At 42.0% G+C, this 18,191-nt stretch overlaps 1 protein-coding gene and 1 long non-coding RNA gene across 2 annotated transcripts; one reads left to right on the forward strand and one right to left on the reverse strand.

Moving 5' to 3' along the window:
* The first annotated feature begins 507 nt into the window (after positions 1–507).
* LOC309482014 (bromo adjacent homology domain-containing 1 protein) lies at positions 508–16,611 on the forward strand. The gene is made up of 7 exons (XM_082147185.1): positions 508–589; positions 6,301–7,536; positions 11,906–12,351; positions 14,698–14,857; positions 15,020–15,099; positions 15,192–15,283; positions 15,677–16,611. The coding sequence occupies exons 2-7, from the start codon at positions 6,321–6,323 to the stop codon at positions 15,861–15,863; spliced, it is 2,181 nt and encodes a 726-aa protein (XP_082003311.1). The 5' UTR covers positions 508–589; positions 6,301–6,320; the 3' UTR covers positions 15,864–16,611.
* On the reverse strand, positions 16,607–18,177 carry LOC309482158. The gene is made up of 2 exons (XR_014200244.1): positions 18,122–18,177; positions 16,607–17,775 (listed from the first exon to the last, which is right to left on the reverse strand). It is a non-coding gene; the product is annotated as an uncharacterized lncRNA (long non-coding RNA).
* Positions 18,178–18,191: the final 14 nt, after the last annotated feature.

Here is an 18,191-nt window from a genome sequence, read left to right on the forward strand (position 1 = left end):
GCTGTTCTTTAACTTTCTTTTCATCAAAGAATCCTGAGAAATAAAATGCATCACAGTTTCCACAGAAATATGACTGTTCTTCAACACTGATAATAATCATAAATGTTTCTTGAGCATCAAATCATCATATTAGAGTGATTTGTTAAAGGATCATGTGACACTGAAGACTGTAATGATGCTGAACATTCAGCTTTGATCACAGGAATAAATTACACTTTACTATATATTCACATAGAAAACAGATGATTTACATTAGAATAATATTTCACTGTTTTACTGTATTTTTCATTAAATAAATGCAGCTTTGGTGAGCAGAAGAGACTCTTTCAGAAACATCAAACAATCTTAATTAATCCATTATAGTTGGAAGCCCAAAAGTGTGCGCGAGTTATAATTACTGACACCTAGACACTGTAAAAGATGAATATTATAATGACGTTGAGTGTTGTTCTCTGATTGGCTGAGGGGGCCGCGCGCATCAGCATGCGAGCGTGTGATTGGTCCTCTGGAAGTTGAGTGCAGAAGCAGGAAGAGAAACAGCCGTGGACGAGCAGCGCGGATCCTCGACGCTCGTGTGTGTGTTTTACTGGTGAGTGTTTGTGCAGATCCGCAGAAATAAACACGCGCCGCGTCTCATGCGTTCACCAGCGCCGACGCCTCGACCAACGCGCGCGGATCGAGGGCGCTTTAATAGCGTCGTGATGACGCGAGCTATAAGTTGATCTCGTGCAGCGCGCGCTCGCGTTTTAATGTCACCTGATGTTGTTGTTGTTGTTGTTGAGCAAGGGCGTTATTTCTGCTGTATGATGACGTAAGGCCAGCGCGCACATCAGCATCGCAACAAACACGACGACGTCACAAACTAACACATGTGACGTCACGTACCGTAACAATTTACGTTGCGCGTCGAACTTCTAGATCCGGGCGCGCGCGCACGTGCGTAACGCATCAGCTTCTCCACATTTACATACTTTAATATTCACACAAGTAACATAAACGTGAACTGTGGTGTAATACTTTGACTCTGGTCAGTGGGTCACTGTTAAGTGTGTGTAGTTCAGTGACAGTGGTTGGAGATCTGGCGTCACTGAAGGGTTGGAGGTTCGAGCCCTGCAAGACTCAGACGTAATGTTGTTATTTCATGTATCATTAATTAATCTTCTGTCGGTGTTTACTCTCCTTAATGCTGTTATGCTGCACAAAATGTTGTTTTGAACAATGTCTCAGGTGCTCAGTATTTCAGACAACAGAAGTGACTTGATGCTGTCAAACTTCAGGAGTAATCCATCATAACAGAATCTGCACGGGATCACAGGAATCAATCAATCAATCAATCAATCAATCAATCAATTCCTTTTATTGTCATTGCATCTAAATGCAATTAATTAGCAAACCTTATGGAGAACGTAGAACCTTCTTAACAGAACGGAGGCTCACTATTGGCCAGCATCACACGCATCACACACATGACCAGCGTCGGCCAATCGTGAGCCTCCGTTCTGACGTACAGCCCAGAAGTACATGTGCTCCTAAATGAAAGAATGTAGGAGCACACAGAGAAATGTAGGAGAACAGTGAAAAAAGTTGATTAAACTGCTCAATTCATATGGATTAGTTTTATGATCTTTTTATGAACTTTTTTCGAAGCATGAAAGTGTTGTGTGGCTGTCAATGGAGGGAAAGAAATCTCTCAGTTTCATCAGAAAGTTCTTCATTTGTGTCCCGAAGATGAGTGAAGGTCTCACGGGTTAGGAACGACATGATGGAGAGTAATACATGACAGCATTTTCTATTTTGGGTACTTCAAAATATATAAAAAGAATGAACACCTCAATAAAGTATAAAGTGCTAAAAACAAAACAAATGCCTGCTTGCTTCTTCCCTGTGCAGTGCTTGCAGGAGGCCTAGGCCACATTACGTTGTCCTCAAAAATGAGTTGTTGTCGTCTTCCTGTCCTCAGCGTCGACAGTTTTGGTCATAACTTCAGTTTCTGCACTTGGTCTTTTGGTGAGGCCTAAACGTTGCTAATAAAATGTTGATACTCATTTGCATTGATAGTGTGCGGGAGTTCCTTGTTTTTTTGTTTTTTTGCACTTGGTCTTTTGAGATAATGACTATTGGCTTCATACTGTGTTGCGTATCTAGCTCAGTGTTTACTTGACTTTTTTTATGGTGTAGGGGCTTGTTTACACCTGGTCACTCCATGCGTTTTTACTGCTCAAAACGATTCCATTTACGCCGAGTCACATTAGTGTGTTTTCGCAAAACTGATATAAATCGGATCTTCTATTCCCGCACTATATGCAGGTTTAATGTAGGCCTGTAGTTCACGTCACCAAAAGCACCAGATATGATCTGCATTTTATTGATCATCAGCTCATTTCAAAATCAGTGATAGGAGAGAGCGACAGCAGCACTGGAAGCCTAATATCATTTTGTTTCTTTACTATTAATGAATATGATTATGTGTTGATCGTCTACGACTTACTTTCACTTTCATTTGCGGTAGTTTGCGCGTTGGCTTGATGAATAGATCGCTCATCTGTCGTGATGCGTGTTGCAGTAGCGTCATCATATCTGGCTTTAACATGACATATAGCCAATAACACGCTCTCACACGTTTATTTTTAGCACTGTTGGGTGGAGTCACACTTGACTCTCTCACTTAAAATCCAGCAGTTCCCGCACATTTCCACACTATTTCAGTGATTGGCTCATTGGTTGCGAATCGTCGCTCTCATTTGAATAAAGTTAAGCGCGTCATCATGTTATGGTCACATCGCGCAGTCGCGACCCCGTCCTCTTGCTTGCTTTCCATGTGAAATCAATGTTATGCTTCGCTTCACCGCGCTGTTGTTCAGTGTATTACAGCCCGTCACTCACGCACTGTGCTCGTAAATTATTTTTCAAGTTCGCAGATAACTATTTTTAGGCGCAAATACGAGTGAAATACTCGCACTGTAGAGCCCTGAAGAGTTGGAGAAAGTCGTCTTTTTTTTTTTTTTTTCACTAACCGTATTCTCGTCGCTTGATAAACTTAAGGTTGAGCCGCTGTAGTCACTGGACTATTCTAAGGATGTCTTTACTAACTTTCTGAACTGGCAAGTTTCAGTAACAGAGAAGCCTATGGAGGAGTGAGACAGCTTTCAGATCTCATCAACAATATCTTAGTTTGTGTTCGGAAGATGAGCGACAGTCTGACGGGGTTGAACAACATGAGGGAGAGTCATTACTGACAGAACTTACATTTCTGGGTGAACTAATGCTTTAACTCCTGTTAACCCTTTAACTCCTGTTAACCCTTTACGGAGAGTTTAACCCGCTTTGTCATCCAGGGCTTCTGGAGCATCTGATGTTTCTGATGATGGTGAAAACCCTAACCCTGACATCATCAACACAGTGCTTCGAAGCCCCTTTCACACACACACACACACAGGATCAGTCCAGCCGTAAGGGGTGTTTGTCGCTCTTAGAAGAAAGTTTGTGTTCGTCATCAACAAAGAAAGAAGGAAAACATGTCTGTAAGCTGTAGTGAAGCCGAGACCAGGAGCTCCTGCTATCCTGAAGCTGAAGCTGGGAGCGTTCGCCAGGTTTGTGGAGCGGTACGCGATGCGTTAGTGTACGACCGAATGCTCGAGCGTGGTTTCTCGAGATCGAGAGCGCAGATCATTAGTAAACTAAAGACGCTGCGTAACAAATCCACCCAGAGCACGACTACAGCGGACAGAGCCGTAGCAGAAGAGTAGACACGCCTTTCTACACATCCTGATGGGTCTTACGGGATCTTACGGGGTGTGTGAAAGCAGTCACAGATTCCGGACCAATGAACCAAAATCAGACAATCCCGGGACACATTATCCGTGTATTTTCGGGAATCTCTGTGTGAAAGGGGCTTGTTTATGTTTATATAGTGCCTTTCCCAAGCTCAAGGACGCTTCACAATAACAGTAAAGAACAAACAATCAGTTCATGCATAAATGGATAAATTTGCCCAGTCCAAGAAAGGAGCGATTACAGTCGCATATCAGATGAACAAAACTATAACAGAAACAAAAACAACACTATTTACAGACAGCAGAGAAGGTTAGAAGCAACGGTCTGATGCAACAGAGTAATGGTGCGCAAGGAAACATTATGACTAATACAGAGTTATGGAAAATATAAATAAAAAAAAACACTTGATGTGTTCTCCCAGTCCTGAACCTCAGAAATGTCCCAGTTTGTCAGACGCTCCTTCGGGCCATACTTTAACAGGTTTAATAATGGGTTTTCCTCGTGCGGGGGGATGTAAGCTGGAATCAGGAGTATGGACCTAAACCCGTTCTTAATGTTGGAGTAAACTGTATCTGATGTGTTTGTCCTGGTTGTAGCACATCTAATCTCTTTCGGGAGAGCAGCCTTTAGGTCTGACTGATTAAAATCACCAGCTATAATATAGATGCTTCAGGGTAATTGGTTTGTATTAAATTTATAGCACTAAGCAAGTAGCTTAGGGCTATACTAGGATTAGCATCTGCTGGAATGTAAACAGCTGTGACTGTGGGAGATAGTCCGCGTGTGAGAGATAGGTCAGAGACTCTAGCTCTGGAGAGCAATGACTTCCTCTAACTTGTGTATGTGTGCACCAGTTGTTATGTCGTAAATGCATAATCGCCCTCCCTTGCTCTTACCGGAGTCTTGGTTCCTATCCCAGCGAAATACGGTCCGGTCCGCTAGCTCAATCGCTACATCTGGGATATGTGGGTGAAGCCACTTCTCAGGTAATATTAAAATGCAACAGTCCTTTATGAGTTGATCACAGAGATCTGTAGACTCAACTCGTCCATCTTATTGTTGATAGGTCTGGCGTTAGAAAGAAAGACGCTGGGTAGCGGTGGTTTGTGCGCGCTTTTCCTTAATCTCGCAAGTAGGCCGGAGCCGACAGCAATCCACGGAGAGCCTGGTATCCTGGCTATCTCCTCCGGTAGATTGTGCGAGATTCACTCATTATAGTCTGTTCAGATTGTAGTCCTATGATCAAGAGATTCTGTACGTCAGATTCGCACAGCTAAACGCAACATTAAAGTGGTGGTTGATTATGATTTTACTTTTCTAACTTTAGTTAGTGTGTAATGTTGCTGTTTGAACATAAACAACATCTGCAAAGTTACAGCGCTCAAAGTTCAAGGCAAAGGGAGAGATTTGCTTTTAAAGAAATCACTGTTTAAGGACTACAACAAACGGCTGGTAGAGACTACACCACATTCCTCCCGGGTTAGTGACATCACAAACCCTAAGATTTACATAAACCCCGCCCCCGGAACACGATTATTAGATTATCATGACAAAATATGCTAATCAATGACTAGAAGATAACTACACATCAGCTTCATAACTTCATCAACTAACCGTTCAGAAATGTCCCGTTGCTTCTACATGTTTCACTTCTTCTCTCCATCATTGTCTGACTCCGGTTTGAACATAAAAGGCTAAACGTTTTTGAAATGTTCAGTGTGTGTATGTGTGAGGTAATAGAGCTCCTAACACACACACACACACACACACACACACACACACACACACACACACACACACACACACACACACACACACACAAGCTCTTGAAGCTCCGCCCTCTGTGCCAGGATCAGCAGCTTATTTGCATTTAAAGGGACAGACGTAAAAACTATGTGTTTTTGCTCACCCTCAAAAAGTGACAACTTTAACATGCTATATACAAAAATCTGTGGGGTATTTTAGAAGCTAAAACTTCACACACACACTCTGGGGACATCAGAGACTTATTTTATTTTGTGAAAAGGGCATTATACCACCGCATTATACTACCATCAAACATGTAAACAAAAACAAACAGCACCAAAAGTGAGAGCGTGAAGCCGCTGTGCCTATGCGCGCCGCCATCTTGGATTCCATCTTGCTGTGTGTGTTATATATATAAAAAATTACACTTTACTATATATTCACATTGAAAACAGCTGTTTTACATTCTATTAATATTTCACTGTTTTACTGTATTTTTTTATCAAATAATTGCAGCCTTAATGAGAAAATTTCTTTGCAAAGCTTTCTTCCTAATCGAGCCGTCAAATAAACCTGGCATTGCATTCTAAGAATATTGTCTCTGTGACGAATCGCTTGTTTCTCTATTGCAAGTCGCTTTAGATGAAAGTGTAAGATAAATGCAAAAGTGTAAGTTTTGTTCACATCTTGTATTTGGTGTTTCTTCATACTAAAAGCAGTTATTCCTCTCTTGCTTATCAATATTGTCATATTAATTTCAGATCCCTTTTTATCCCGTAGGTCTTCTCCGAAAGCATGTTATGACCCACGCTCGGAAAAAAGGCTCCCTCGGCCAGTGTCGTGGCGAGGGGCGGGACCACGTGGAGGGCGGGTCACATGGTGAAACTGTGGGCGGAGCCTGGCCTGCGCGATCAATGGCGAAGAAAGTCAAGGCCAGGAATCGTGAGCAGCATGAAAGTCAAAAACGTTCACTTAAAATGGATGAAACTAAGAAGCACGTGAACAAGAGAGGAAAGGCTGTGAGCGAGCGCAAGCGTAAGCTGTACCCGCTACGAGGAAGAGCCGCGGCTTCAGACGGCGAGGCGTTGAGCTGCCATGTTTTGCTCACGCGTTTGGATGGACAGGATGAACTGATCCCAGAAGTGGATCCCAAAAACGAGAAGTCATTGCAGGATAAACCTTCAGCTCCCGAGCCACGTAAACGTCGACTAGCATCTCTAAACGCCGAGGCGGTTAACAGTCTGCTGCTCGAGAAAACCGACACCAAACTAGCAAAGAAACACGGCGATGGCGCCTCAACTACTAAGACCTGCTCGAAAAGAACCTCGAAGGCAGAGACGTGCCAAAAGAAGAGGAAGAAAGACGAGTCTGACGCGAGTCTCTACGCTCCGGCTCCCAGACGGCTAGCCGGACTCAATGCCGCCGCACTAATGAAGCTAACTAGCTCAACTACAGGAAGGATCAAACCGGACCGCTGCAAACCCAAAGCACAGACGCCGTCCAAGAAGATCAGCCGCGATCCCGACGGAGCTTGTGAAGTGTGTAAAAGCAGGAGCTACGAGTCAGAACTGAGTCACGCGGCGGCTAAACCGGGCTTCCAGTCGCAGAGCATTCTGGGATACCCGGTGACGGTGGTGAAGGAGGAGCCGGTGGAGGCGGAGCTAAGTGCGTTCTGCTGCTGTCCGCCGGACTGCCACCGGCTAGCGCTGTTCCTCGCACAGGAGCCGGACGAGTCGCGGATCAAACACCTGGTTCCGGCGCATCCGGCGCTAACGCTCAGTGCTCATCCGTGTGTGTGCGCAGATCCATGCTACGCCGGGTACCTCGTGCACATCGCTCACCCCGGGCCGGGTTTGAGCGCACCGGCGCTGCTAGCCTCCTCAGGAATCGCTCATCCTTTCTGCGGGTCCGTCGGGTCGGGATGCTACCGCTGTGGAGTCGGACGATATGCCTTCGCTAGCCGGACCTGCTCCTTCCCCACCAGCTGCTCACACTGCAGACATCCCATCAAAACAGGTCAGAGATCATGATGACGATTGATGAATATGATCAATAATAGAGGTGTAATTGTCACAATTCGATACATATCACGATACTGAACTCACGATTCGATACATATCACAAGACTGGAACTCACGATCAATACATATCATGAAACTGAACTCACGATACGATACATATCACGATACTGAACTCACGATACGATACATATCACGATACTGAACTCACGATACGATACATATCATGATACTGAACTCAAGATACGATACATATCATGATACTGAACTCACGATTCGATACATATCACTATACTGAACTCACGATACGATACGATACATATCACGATACTGAACTCACGATATGATACATATCACGATACTGATCTCATGATTCGATATCACTATACTGAACTCACGATACGATACATATCACGATACTGAACTCACGACACGATACATATCACGATACTGAACTCACGATACGATACATATCACTATACTGAACTCACGATACGATACATATCACGATACTGAACTCACGATACGATACATATCACGATACTGAACTCATGATACGATACATATCACAATACTGAACTCATATCACGATATTGAACTCAAGATACGATACATATCATGATACTGATCTCATGATTCGATACATATCACGATACTGAACTCACGATACGATACATATCACGATACTGAACTCACGATATGATACATATCACGATACTGAACTCACGATATGATACATATCACGATACTGATCTCATGATTCGATATCACTATACTGAACTCACGATACGATACATATCACGATACTGAACTCACGACATGATACATATCACGATACTGAACTCACGATACGATACATATCACTATACTGAACTCACGATACGATACATATCACGATACTGAACTCATGATACGATACATATCACAATACTGAACTCATATCACGATATTGAACTCAAGATACGATACATTAGACTTGTAGTCAAGACCGCCTAAACCGAGACCAAGACACTACCAAGACCAGAGGGTATCGAGACCAAGACAAGACCCAAGACCAAGACCAAGACAGACCAAGTCAAGACCGAGACCAAGTCGAGACCAAGACCGAGACCAAGTCGAGACCGGAGAAAAAAAAAAAACCAGACTAGTGTTGAAGCTAAGCTATAACTTGTATGAATTCAAGAACAGCAGCATACTAGGGTTCAGCCGCAGTTTACATTCAATATTAGACTGTATTACTTCAACTACACAGGCAGAACAATACAGAGACAGACCATGTCATGTGTGTGACTGTGAGCTCACTGTAAATGTTTTTGCAGACTGGGTGAGATCAACTATGTGTAGCAATTGCATGACGGCTGTTACTGCACTATTAGAGGATTGAGACTCCCTTAACTTTTGTGTACTGTTGAGGACTGACATGACTGGTACTGACTGGTTCATCTGACAAAACATCAAACACCTCCAACACCATCTTGCTCCTCCAACAACTGTCTAAAGAATGTGAAATATGTAACCAATTGAAATTATACTTAATGTGTAGATGAAATCGTAACAACAAATTAAAGATACACAATTATAAACTTGGATTAGGCCTAATGTTTAGTCAACACAACGGAGATATGCAGATGATATTTAAAAGACCATTTATTTAGTCTTAACAACACCATCTTAAATACTGTAATCAAACAACACACACACACACACACAGATATCAAAGACACAAATCCATCTAAGCAAATGCCTGCCTTTCTCTGCCGATTTCGGAGTCTCCAAATGAATCCATTCTGCAACTTTTAAATACATAATAAAATGTGTAAAAACGAAATTATAGGCTTAAGTGCAGGATCCGAAAGTTGGTCGTTTTGTCGCTATGGTTACACACACACACACACACACACACACACACGGTGGCGGTGCGCTCCAAAGTCATCTGTCAGTTGTGCAGTTACCCAAAATCTCCTGAATGAAGTGAAAACCCATCATGTCACTGATATGTGTTTTTTAAATCAAGTGATCAAAGTGCTCGTTGCCGCTGCGATCAGTGGCGCGGATAAAGTGTTTTCTGGTGTGGCTCGCGCACACGCCGAACTTTCACTCAGACGCGCGCTTCAATCCGTTCCGTTGAGGATAATAATGTTGCATTATCGAACGTTGTGTCATCGTGGATATTGTAGTATTGTATTGCTAAATCCCCCGACCACTATGTCGGTCTGAGACAGCGAGACCTAGACAAGACCGAGAGGTCCGAGACCAAGACAAGACCAAGACCAAAGACCGTCAAGGCCGTGACAAGACCGAGACCACGTAAAAGTGGTCTCGAGACATACATCACTACGATACATATCATGATACTGATCTCATGATTCGATACATATCACGATACTGAACTCACGATACGATACATATCACGATACTGAACTCACGATACGATACATATCACTATACTGAACTCATATCACGATACTGAACTCAAGATACGATACATATCATGATACTGATCTCATGATTCGATACATATCACGATACTGAACTCACGATACGATACATATCACGATACTGAACTCACAATACGATACATATCACAATACTGAACTCATATCACGATACTGAATTCAAGATACGATACATATCATGATACTGATCTCATGATTCGATACATATCACTATACTGAACTCACGATACGATACATATCAGGATACTGAACTCACGATACGATACATATCACGATACTGAACTCACGATACGATACATATCACTATACTGAACTCACGATACGATACATATCAGGATACTGAACTCACGATACGATACATATCACGATACTGAACTCACGATACGATACATATGATACTGATCTCACGATTCGATACATATCACTATATTGAACTCACGATACGTTACATATCACGATACTGAACTCACGATACGATACATATCACGATACTGAACTCACAATACGATACATATCACGATACTGAACTCACGATACGATACATATCACGATACTGAACTCACGATTCGATACATATCACAAGACTACACATATCACGATACTGAACTCACGATACGATACATATCACGATACTGAACTCACGATACGATACATATCACGATACTGAACTCACGATTCGATACATATCACGATACTGAACTCACGATACGATACATATCATGATACTGAACTCAAGATACGATACATATCACGATACTGAACTCACGATACGATACATATCACGATACTGATCTCACGATTCGATACATATCACTATATTGAACTCACGATACGTTACATATCACGATACTGAACTCACGATACGATACATATCACGATACTGAACTCACGATACGATACATATCACGATACTGAACTCACGAGACGATACATATCACGATACTGAACTCACGATTCGATACATATCACAAGACTACACATATCACGATACTGAACTCACGATACGATACATATCACGATACTGAACTCACGATACGATACATATCACGATACTGAACTCACGATTCGATATCACGATACTGAACTCACGATACGATATTATTGCGATACTCCAAGACATGGAGAGGTTAGCAAATAATATACTGTTGATTAAAATGTTAAATTTGGTATTACATTGTGGTTGTAAATTAATAGGATGGACTTGGTGCTGGAAACCCAAAGCACAGGACAATAGAGACACCAGAATTACAATATTCATGATTCTGAAGCTGAAAATAGAATTATTTTAGAAGAATCTGCTTGCACTCTTTCACTGACTAGATATTTAAAATAATGTAGGACACTTTTTACTGGTAACATCAGACATTTGCTATTATCAGGACCCACAAATACCCTCCCATTGCATTATTAAACATTATATTCAACATTATAGTAGTTTAATGTAGTACTGACACTAAAACTCAATATACACAATATATATTGTCACTATCCGCGATACATATTGTTGCATTTTTGTATTGCGATATATTGTGACATATATTATTATACTGCGCCAAAACCTCAAATTTGGAACACGACTTGTTTAGATTTATAGCTTTAATTTTTGTAGCTGTTTTAGAATTCAACATGTTTCATAAAATATTGTTCATAAATCCTAAACTTAAACTTTTTTTTTTGTTTCACTTTTTAAACGTTTTTTACTTCAACAATAATCTGCCAATCTTCTTTAAAATGAGACCAAACTTAATTCCAATTTTTATGACAGTTTTTTGACACTGACATTTTTGTCCACTATGGACCAATGATTATATTTTTTTAATTGATGCACAAGGGTTAACTAGCCATACCTGTCTGTCATTGCTGTGCAGTGTCACACCTGTATTAATCATGTGTTTCATTGTGCTGTTCCAGAAGGCTTCTCCTTGTCTCAAGATGAGCACAGTCGCCCGGTCCTGGTTCCTCCGACCCTGCCTCTCTCTGGATGTCCCAGCATGCCCCGAGTGAACCGGTCCCCCCCGCTCTCCGGATGTCCCAGCATGCCCAGAGTGAACCGGTCCCCCCCGCTCTCTGGATGTCCCAGCGTGCCCCGGGTGAACCGGTCCCCCCCGCTCGACCCGCGGCTCCTGTCCTCGATGTCGGACCGCAGGCAGGCTGAAGTCAGGCTTAAAGTGGGCAAAAAATGCCCTCAAAACCCCAAGCCATCCAACGGTTCGCTCACGATGGGCCACACCAGGTTATCCAAACAACCCACAGCTAGTCCAGCAAGTGCCAAACACCAGAGGAAAGTCAGCCGGCGCCAGGCTACGAACGGATGGCGTCCAGTCGGAGTCCCTACGGAGAAGGAGGTGTTTATTGCGGTGAGTGATGTTGGCGTGGTTGTTCGACCGCAGACCGATCGGCGTTTAGAGAGCAGACGCTCCGGATGAATCACTCTCACACAGGGTTCCCACGGGTCCTTGAAATCCTTGAAAGTTTGTGAATCTGAAAAAATGTTTTCAAGGCCCTTGAAAGTTTTTGAAAATAAACATACATAGAGACAGGTCCTTGAAAGTGCTTGAATTTATTTTGTGCAATAAGTTTTCTGGAAAAAATTCCATATTCACTCTGGTCCCCCAATGTGTTATTCCGCCAACACTCCATGGCCTATGCATACTAGCTTGCTTGATTTACACTAGTTAAGCGCATTTACGCGTTACGTTATCAGGGTTTTTCCTGCATAGAGAATTATGAGGCGGCTGCCTCCGTCAAATTTCGTGCCGCCTCCGGCTCTCGACAATAACAAATAACTATGGGAATCCCCGAAAACGTGAGGATGATTCTGTTTTATTTCATTTAATGTAAGTGGCGATTGATAGCCTATAGTTGAATATAATATAGGCCTACCTAATGTACTGACGGTAACATTGTTGCGCTGTTGAGGCTTGCGCAGTTATTTATAACATAATATAGTTAAGAAACAATATATAGCCTAGGCTACACAAGACAGAGAGCTGTTTTCCTGAATGCCATCAAGATTGAAACCGAGACTGATTTCATAACAGTTCAATAAACAAATAGTTAAAATTAAGAAGGCTAACTTACATTTTAGACTGTTTTTGTTCTGTTTCAGTAGCGAAAATAGTTCCAAACAAAGATCACAGCAGAACCATAGCGCATCTCACAGCAACACTTGTTGCATTACTGAATGATTCAGCGTTTTGAACGAATCGTTTGAGTCAAAGATTCAATTACCCATTCTTAAACTGCCTCATTCTGAATAAATCAGCCGTTTGAACGAATCGTTTGAATGAATGACTCAATGACTCGCTCATTAAGACAGTCGCCTGCTGCTGGCGGTTTAGTTTCATAAAGTATCATTCTTATCAACATTCCTTATTTGTATATTCAAAAATATTTAAAATAATCTAATTTAATACAGTTATAATTTTTCAATGTAAATTATTTAATTTGATTGGTAACAGCCTAGTGTCTTGTTATTTTAATTGAATATATTGATCAAATTTAAGAATTTGAAATGAAAGATGGAGCATAATAAAATTAGGGGAAAAATGCCCTTTTATAAAAGGTTGACAACTTAAGTTTGAAGGGAGTAAAGCCTCTGTTTAGGCTATTAAGGAAATGTAATTTTGCCAAAAGAAGAACTTTTATTTTAAATAAATGTTCATTTTAAATCAGCCTACTTCAGTGTGATATGTTATCATATTATCATGCTTAACACTAATTTGAATAATTGTAATGTGATGATCAGATGCAGATATCTAAATCAAAGAATATGGGCGGTTTTGCGGGTGGATTATTTATTTTTAACAGTGGATTCGGGTGACTCAAAGTGCACCAGATTAATGAATTTATCTTTAAAATGTACAACATTTTCTTACGTGGGGGCATGCCCCCGGACCGCCCTAAAGGTACCAAGCTCAACCCACAAAAACAATGTGGGAAACACATTAGGCTATATGATGATCTACAAAAAATACAACTTTAATTATCTTAATATTAAAATACATTATTAGGATTTTACCACATCCGCCTCATTTTGAGCCAGGAAAAACCCTGGTTATGTTAAGTGTTTCCCGCATGAGGTACTTTGTGTTGTACGTTGCCATGACGTTCACGCGCATGAAACTACCATTGTACCTTATCGTTTGTTGTTGGACACAACAAATGTGTCCCCACATTAAGAGGGTATTGGATCTGGAAAGTCCTTGAAAGGTCCTTGAATTTGAAGTTAACCAAGGTGTGGGAACCCTGCTCACAGTACTTTGATGTCAAACACTGATCGGTCTGCGCAGCGCCGCTTCAAGTCGAACACACCTTTTATGAGTGAGTCATTGAATCATCCATTCAAGAGATTTGTTCAGAAACGCTGATTCATCCAGTAATGAAACAAGTGAAGTATTTGTGAGTGAGTCATTAAATATTCATTCAAGAGATTTGTTCAAAAACGCTGATTCATCCAGTAATGAAGCAATTGAAAGGCTTGTTCGACTTGAATAATAATAATAATTCAAATTAATATATATATTTTTAATAGACTGCAGCAATTAACTCTTTTTTTTAACCTCTCTAGTAAATTACGTGTTATTTTGTTTAGAGAATTGTGAATTAATCCAGAATCGTAATGTGGACGTGTGTTGCCTCTGAGTGAATCATTATCCAGCTCAGATATGAAGTGGATATAGTGTAATCATTGTGGTTTGCAGGGCGATGACGAGACGGTTCTTCGCCAGTGTTATGAAGGAGTGGAGCGAGATGGAGAAGTGATCAGGGTACGAGACACAGTGCTCTTGAGATCGGGACCCCGGAAGAAAACCCTGCCGTACGTGGCCAAGATCTCAGCTCTGTGGGAAGACCCACGAACAGGTGAAGTGATGATCATAAAAATAGTTACACTCAAAACAATATTTTCTTTAATAGAAATGTCCTCTTTTCAGTCTTCTGGCGCAGGACGAGTCTTGTTGTAGTCAATAAAAGTTGTGTATTTGAGTGTGTATGACCTGACCTGACTTGGCTGTTTCGATTCAGGAGAGCTGATGATGAGCCTATTCTGGTACTATAGACCTGAGCACACGCAAGGAGGCAGAGATCCCAGCATGCACTGCGAGGTGAGCCACTGCTGTCAACTGGACACTTGTGCTCGAGTGATGTTCACCCTCACATGATTTCTAGAGATGTATGTAAACTGTCTCTCTTTCAGAACGAGATCTTCGCCTCTCGACATCAGGATGAGAACAGCGTGGCCTGCATCGAGGACCGATGCTACGTCCTGCCGTTAGCACAGTACTGTAGGTAAGAGCTCAGAGTCCAGGGTTCCTGTCACTCACATGTGTTGCACAAAGGGCCAAGAATGATCTTTCTGTCACTCCTGCCGATTGTCCGGTGACTTAAGAAAGTGTACCGGCCATAAATATTTTTTACTGGCCACGAAAACAGGCAGAAAAACACACACACACACACACACACACACACACACACACACACACACACACACACACACACACTCTCATAAACACACACACTCACTCAGATTGCATCGTTAGAATTCATAAACATGTTACCGGCCAACTGGCGAGTGACATCGTTTCATACACCAATTTTTACTCTCATTTACTGGCTCCTGGCGAGTGTTAATTTTAGGCCCTGGTTGTATACGTGTCATAATAATCGAATGTGATGTTGCAGATTTTGTGCCTTGGCCAAGCGGCGCTCTGAGGGTGTGTGTGAGAGCACCCCGGTGGTGCCCGTCCCCTCGGCCAGCGCCAACCCGTCCCACCGGCCCGTGCCCGCGGGCGTCGACCCGCAGCTGGTGTACCTGTGCCGACACGTGTACGACCTACGCTACGGGCGCATCCTGAAGAACCTGCAGTGAACCAATCACAGCGTCCCGAGGCTGTCACATGACCATCCTCATGCTGGCGGAACGACACGACTGAGAAACAGCTAGACCGAGCCGGTGGTCTTGATGTCCAAATGAGGCTTCCGTAGATTAATTGCCTTCTTCCTTTCTCCTTCAGAGACTCGGTCGGACCTCACTTTGTATATCGATTCTTTGTCATGTACACTGGACTGTCGCACTGCTGAGGGCTGATGGGAGGATCTCTGAAGGGTGCAGAACGCTGACGCTTTCGTAACAAATCTCTCTTAATCTAAACCAGATCGAGACTAAACCCTCTGAGGTCCAGATCTTCAGACTAAAGGTCCGTTCACACCAGCGACGACATGACGATAACTCATGCTCTAGCTCTATGAGAATAGGGACGCCCACAGCTTCACAAAGTGAGTCATTGAATCATTCACTCAAGAGATTCATTCAAAAACGCTCATTCATCCAGTAATGAAGCAAGTGAAGTCTTTATGAGTGAGTCATTGAATCATTCACTCAAGAGATTCGTTCAAAAATGCTGATTCATCCAGTAATGAAGCAAATGAAGTATTTATGAATGAGTCATTGAATCATTCATTCAAGCTATTAATTCAAAAACGCTGATTCATCCAGAAATGAAGCAAGTGAAGTCTTTATGAGTGAGTCATTGAATCATTCACTCAAGAGATTCGTTCAAAAACGCTGATTCATCCAGTAATGAAGCAAGTGAAGTCTGTATGATTGAGTCATTGAATCATTCACTCAAGAGATTCGTTCAAAAACGCTGATTCATCCAGTAATGAAGCAAGTGAAGTCTGTATGATTGAGTCATTGAATCATTCACTCAAGAGATTTGTTCAAAAACCGCTGATTCATCCAGTAATGAAACAAGTGAAATCTTTATGAGTGAGTCATTGAATCATTCACTCAAGAGATTTGTTCAAAAACACTGATTCATCCAGTAATGAAACAAGTGAAGTCTTTATGAGTGAGTTATTGAATCATCCATTCAAGAGATTCGTTCTAAAACGCTGATTCATCCAGTAATGAAGCAAGTGAAGTATTTGTGAGTGAGTCATTGAATCATTCACTCAAGATATTAATTCAAAAACGCTGATTCATCCAGTAATGAAACAAGTGAAGTCTGTATGAGTGAGTCATTGAATCATTCACTCAAGAGATTCGTTCAAAAATGCTGATTCATCCAGTAATGAAGCAAGTGAAGTCTTTATGAGTGAGTCATTGAATCATTCACTCAAGAGATTCTTTAAAAAATGCTGATTCATCCAGTAATGAAGCAAGTGAAGTATTTATGAATGAGTCATTGAATCATTCATTCAAGATATTAATTAAAAAACGCTGATTCATCCAGTAATGAAGCAAGTGAAGTCTTTATGAGTGAGTCATTGAATCATTCACTCAAGAGATTCGTTAAAAAACGCTGATTCATCCAGTAATGAAGCAAGAGAAGTCTGTATGAGTGAGTCATTGAATTATTCACTTAAACAGATTTTTTATAATAATAAAAATTCAAATTAATAAATTTTTTAATAGACTTTTATAACCTCTAATAAATTACGTTATTTTGTTTAGAGAATTGGGATCTCTATTTTAAAGAGAAAATCTGTGATTGTTAATTTATCCAGAATCGTTCAGTTCTATCGTTTAACAGGAAAATCCTTACTTTTCCTTAATCAGTCTTTCTACTTCAACATTTCCGGTGTTTCTTTGCTAATTAACTAGTAATTTCTGAGTGAAAATAAACCTCTGGGAAAGTCTTGCATCAGATGTTTTCCAGTGTAGTTATCGTCAGAGTTCTGGATCTCGGTGTGAACGGACCGGTGAAGATGAAGAGTGTGTTTGTGAGAACAGAAGTCTGATGCTCGTATTATTTATTCCTGTGGCGTTTGAGTTCATCCTGGCCAGAGTGAGTGACGGCTCGTGAGTGAGTGACAGCTCGTGAGTGACGGGTCGTGAGTGAGTGACGGCTCGTGAGTGAGTGACAGCTCATGAGTGAGTGACGGCTCGTGAGTGAGTGACAGGTTGTGAGTGATGGCTCGTGAGTGAGTGACGGCTCGTGAGTGAGTGACGGCTCGTGAGTGAGTGACAGGTTGTGAGTGACGGCTCGTGAGTGACGGCTCGTGAGTGAGTGACAGGTTGTGAGTGACGGCTCGTGAGTGACGGCTCGTGAGTGAGTGACAGGTCGTGAGTGAGTGACAGGTCGTGAGTGACGGCTCGTGAGTGAGTGACGGCTCGTGAGTGACGGCTCGTGAGTGAGTGACGGCTCGTGAGTGAGTGACGGCTCGTGAGTGAGTGACGGGTCGTGAGTGACGG

Source organism: Leuciscus leuciscus (assembly GCF_965113295.1).
Source record: "Leuciscus leuciscus genome assembly, chromosome: 19".
Taxonomy (NCBI): Eukaryota; Metazoa; Chordata; class Actinopteri; order Cypriniformes; family Leuciscidae; genus Leuciscus; species Leuciscus leuciscus.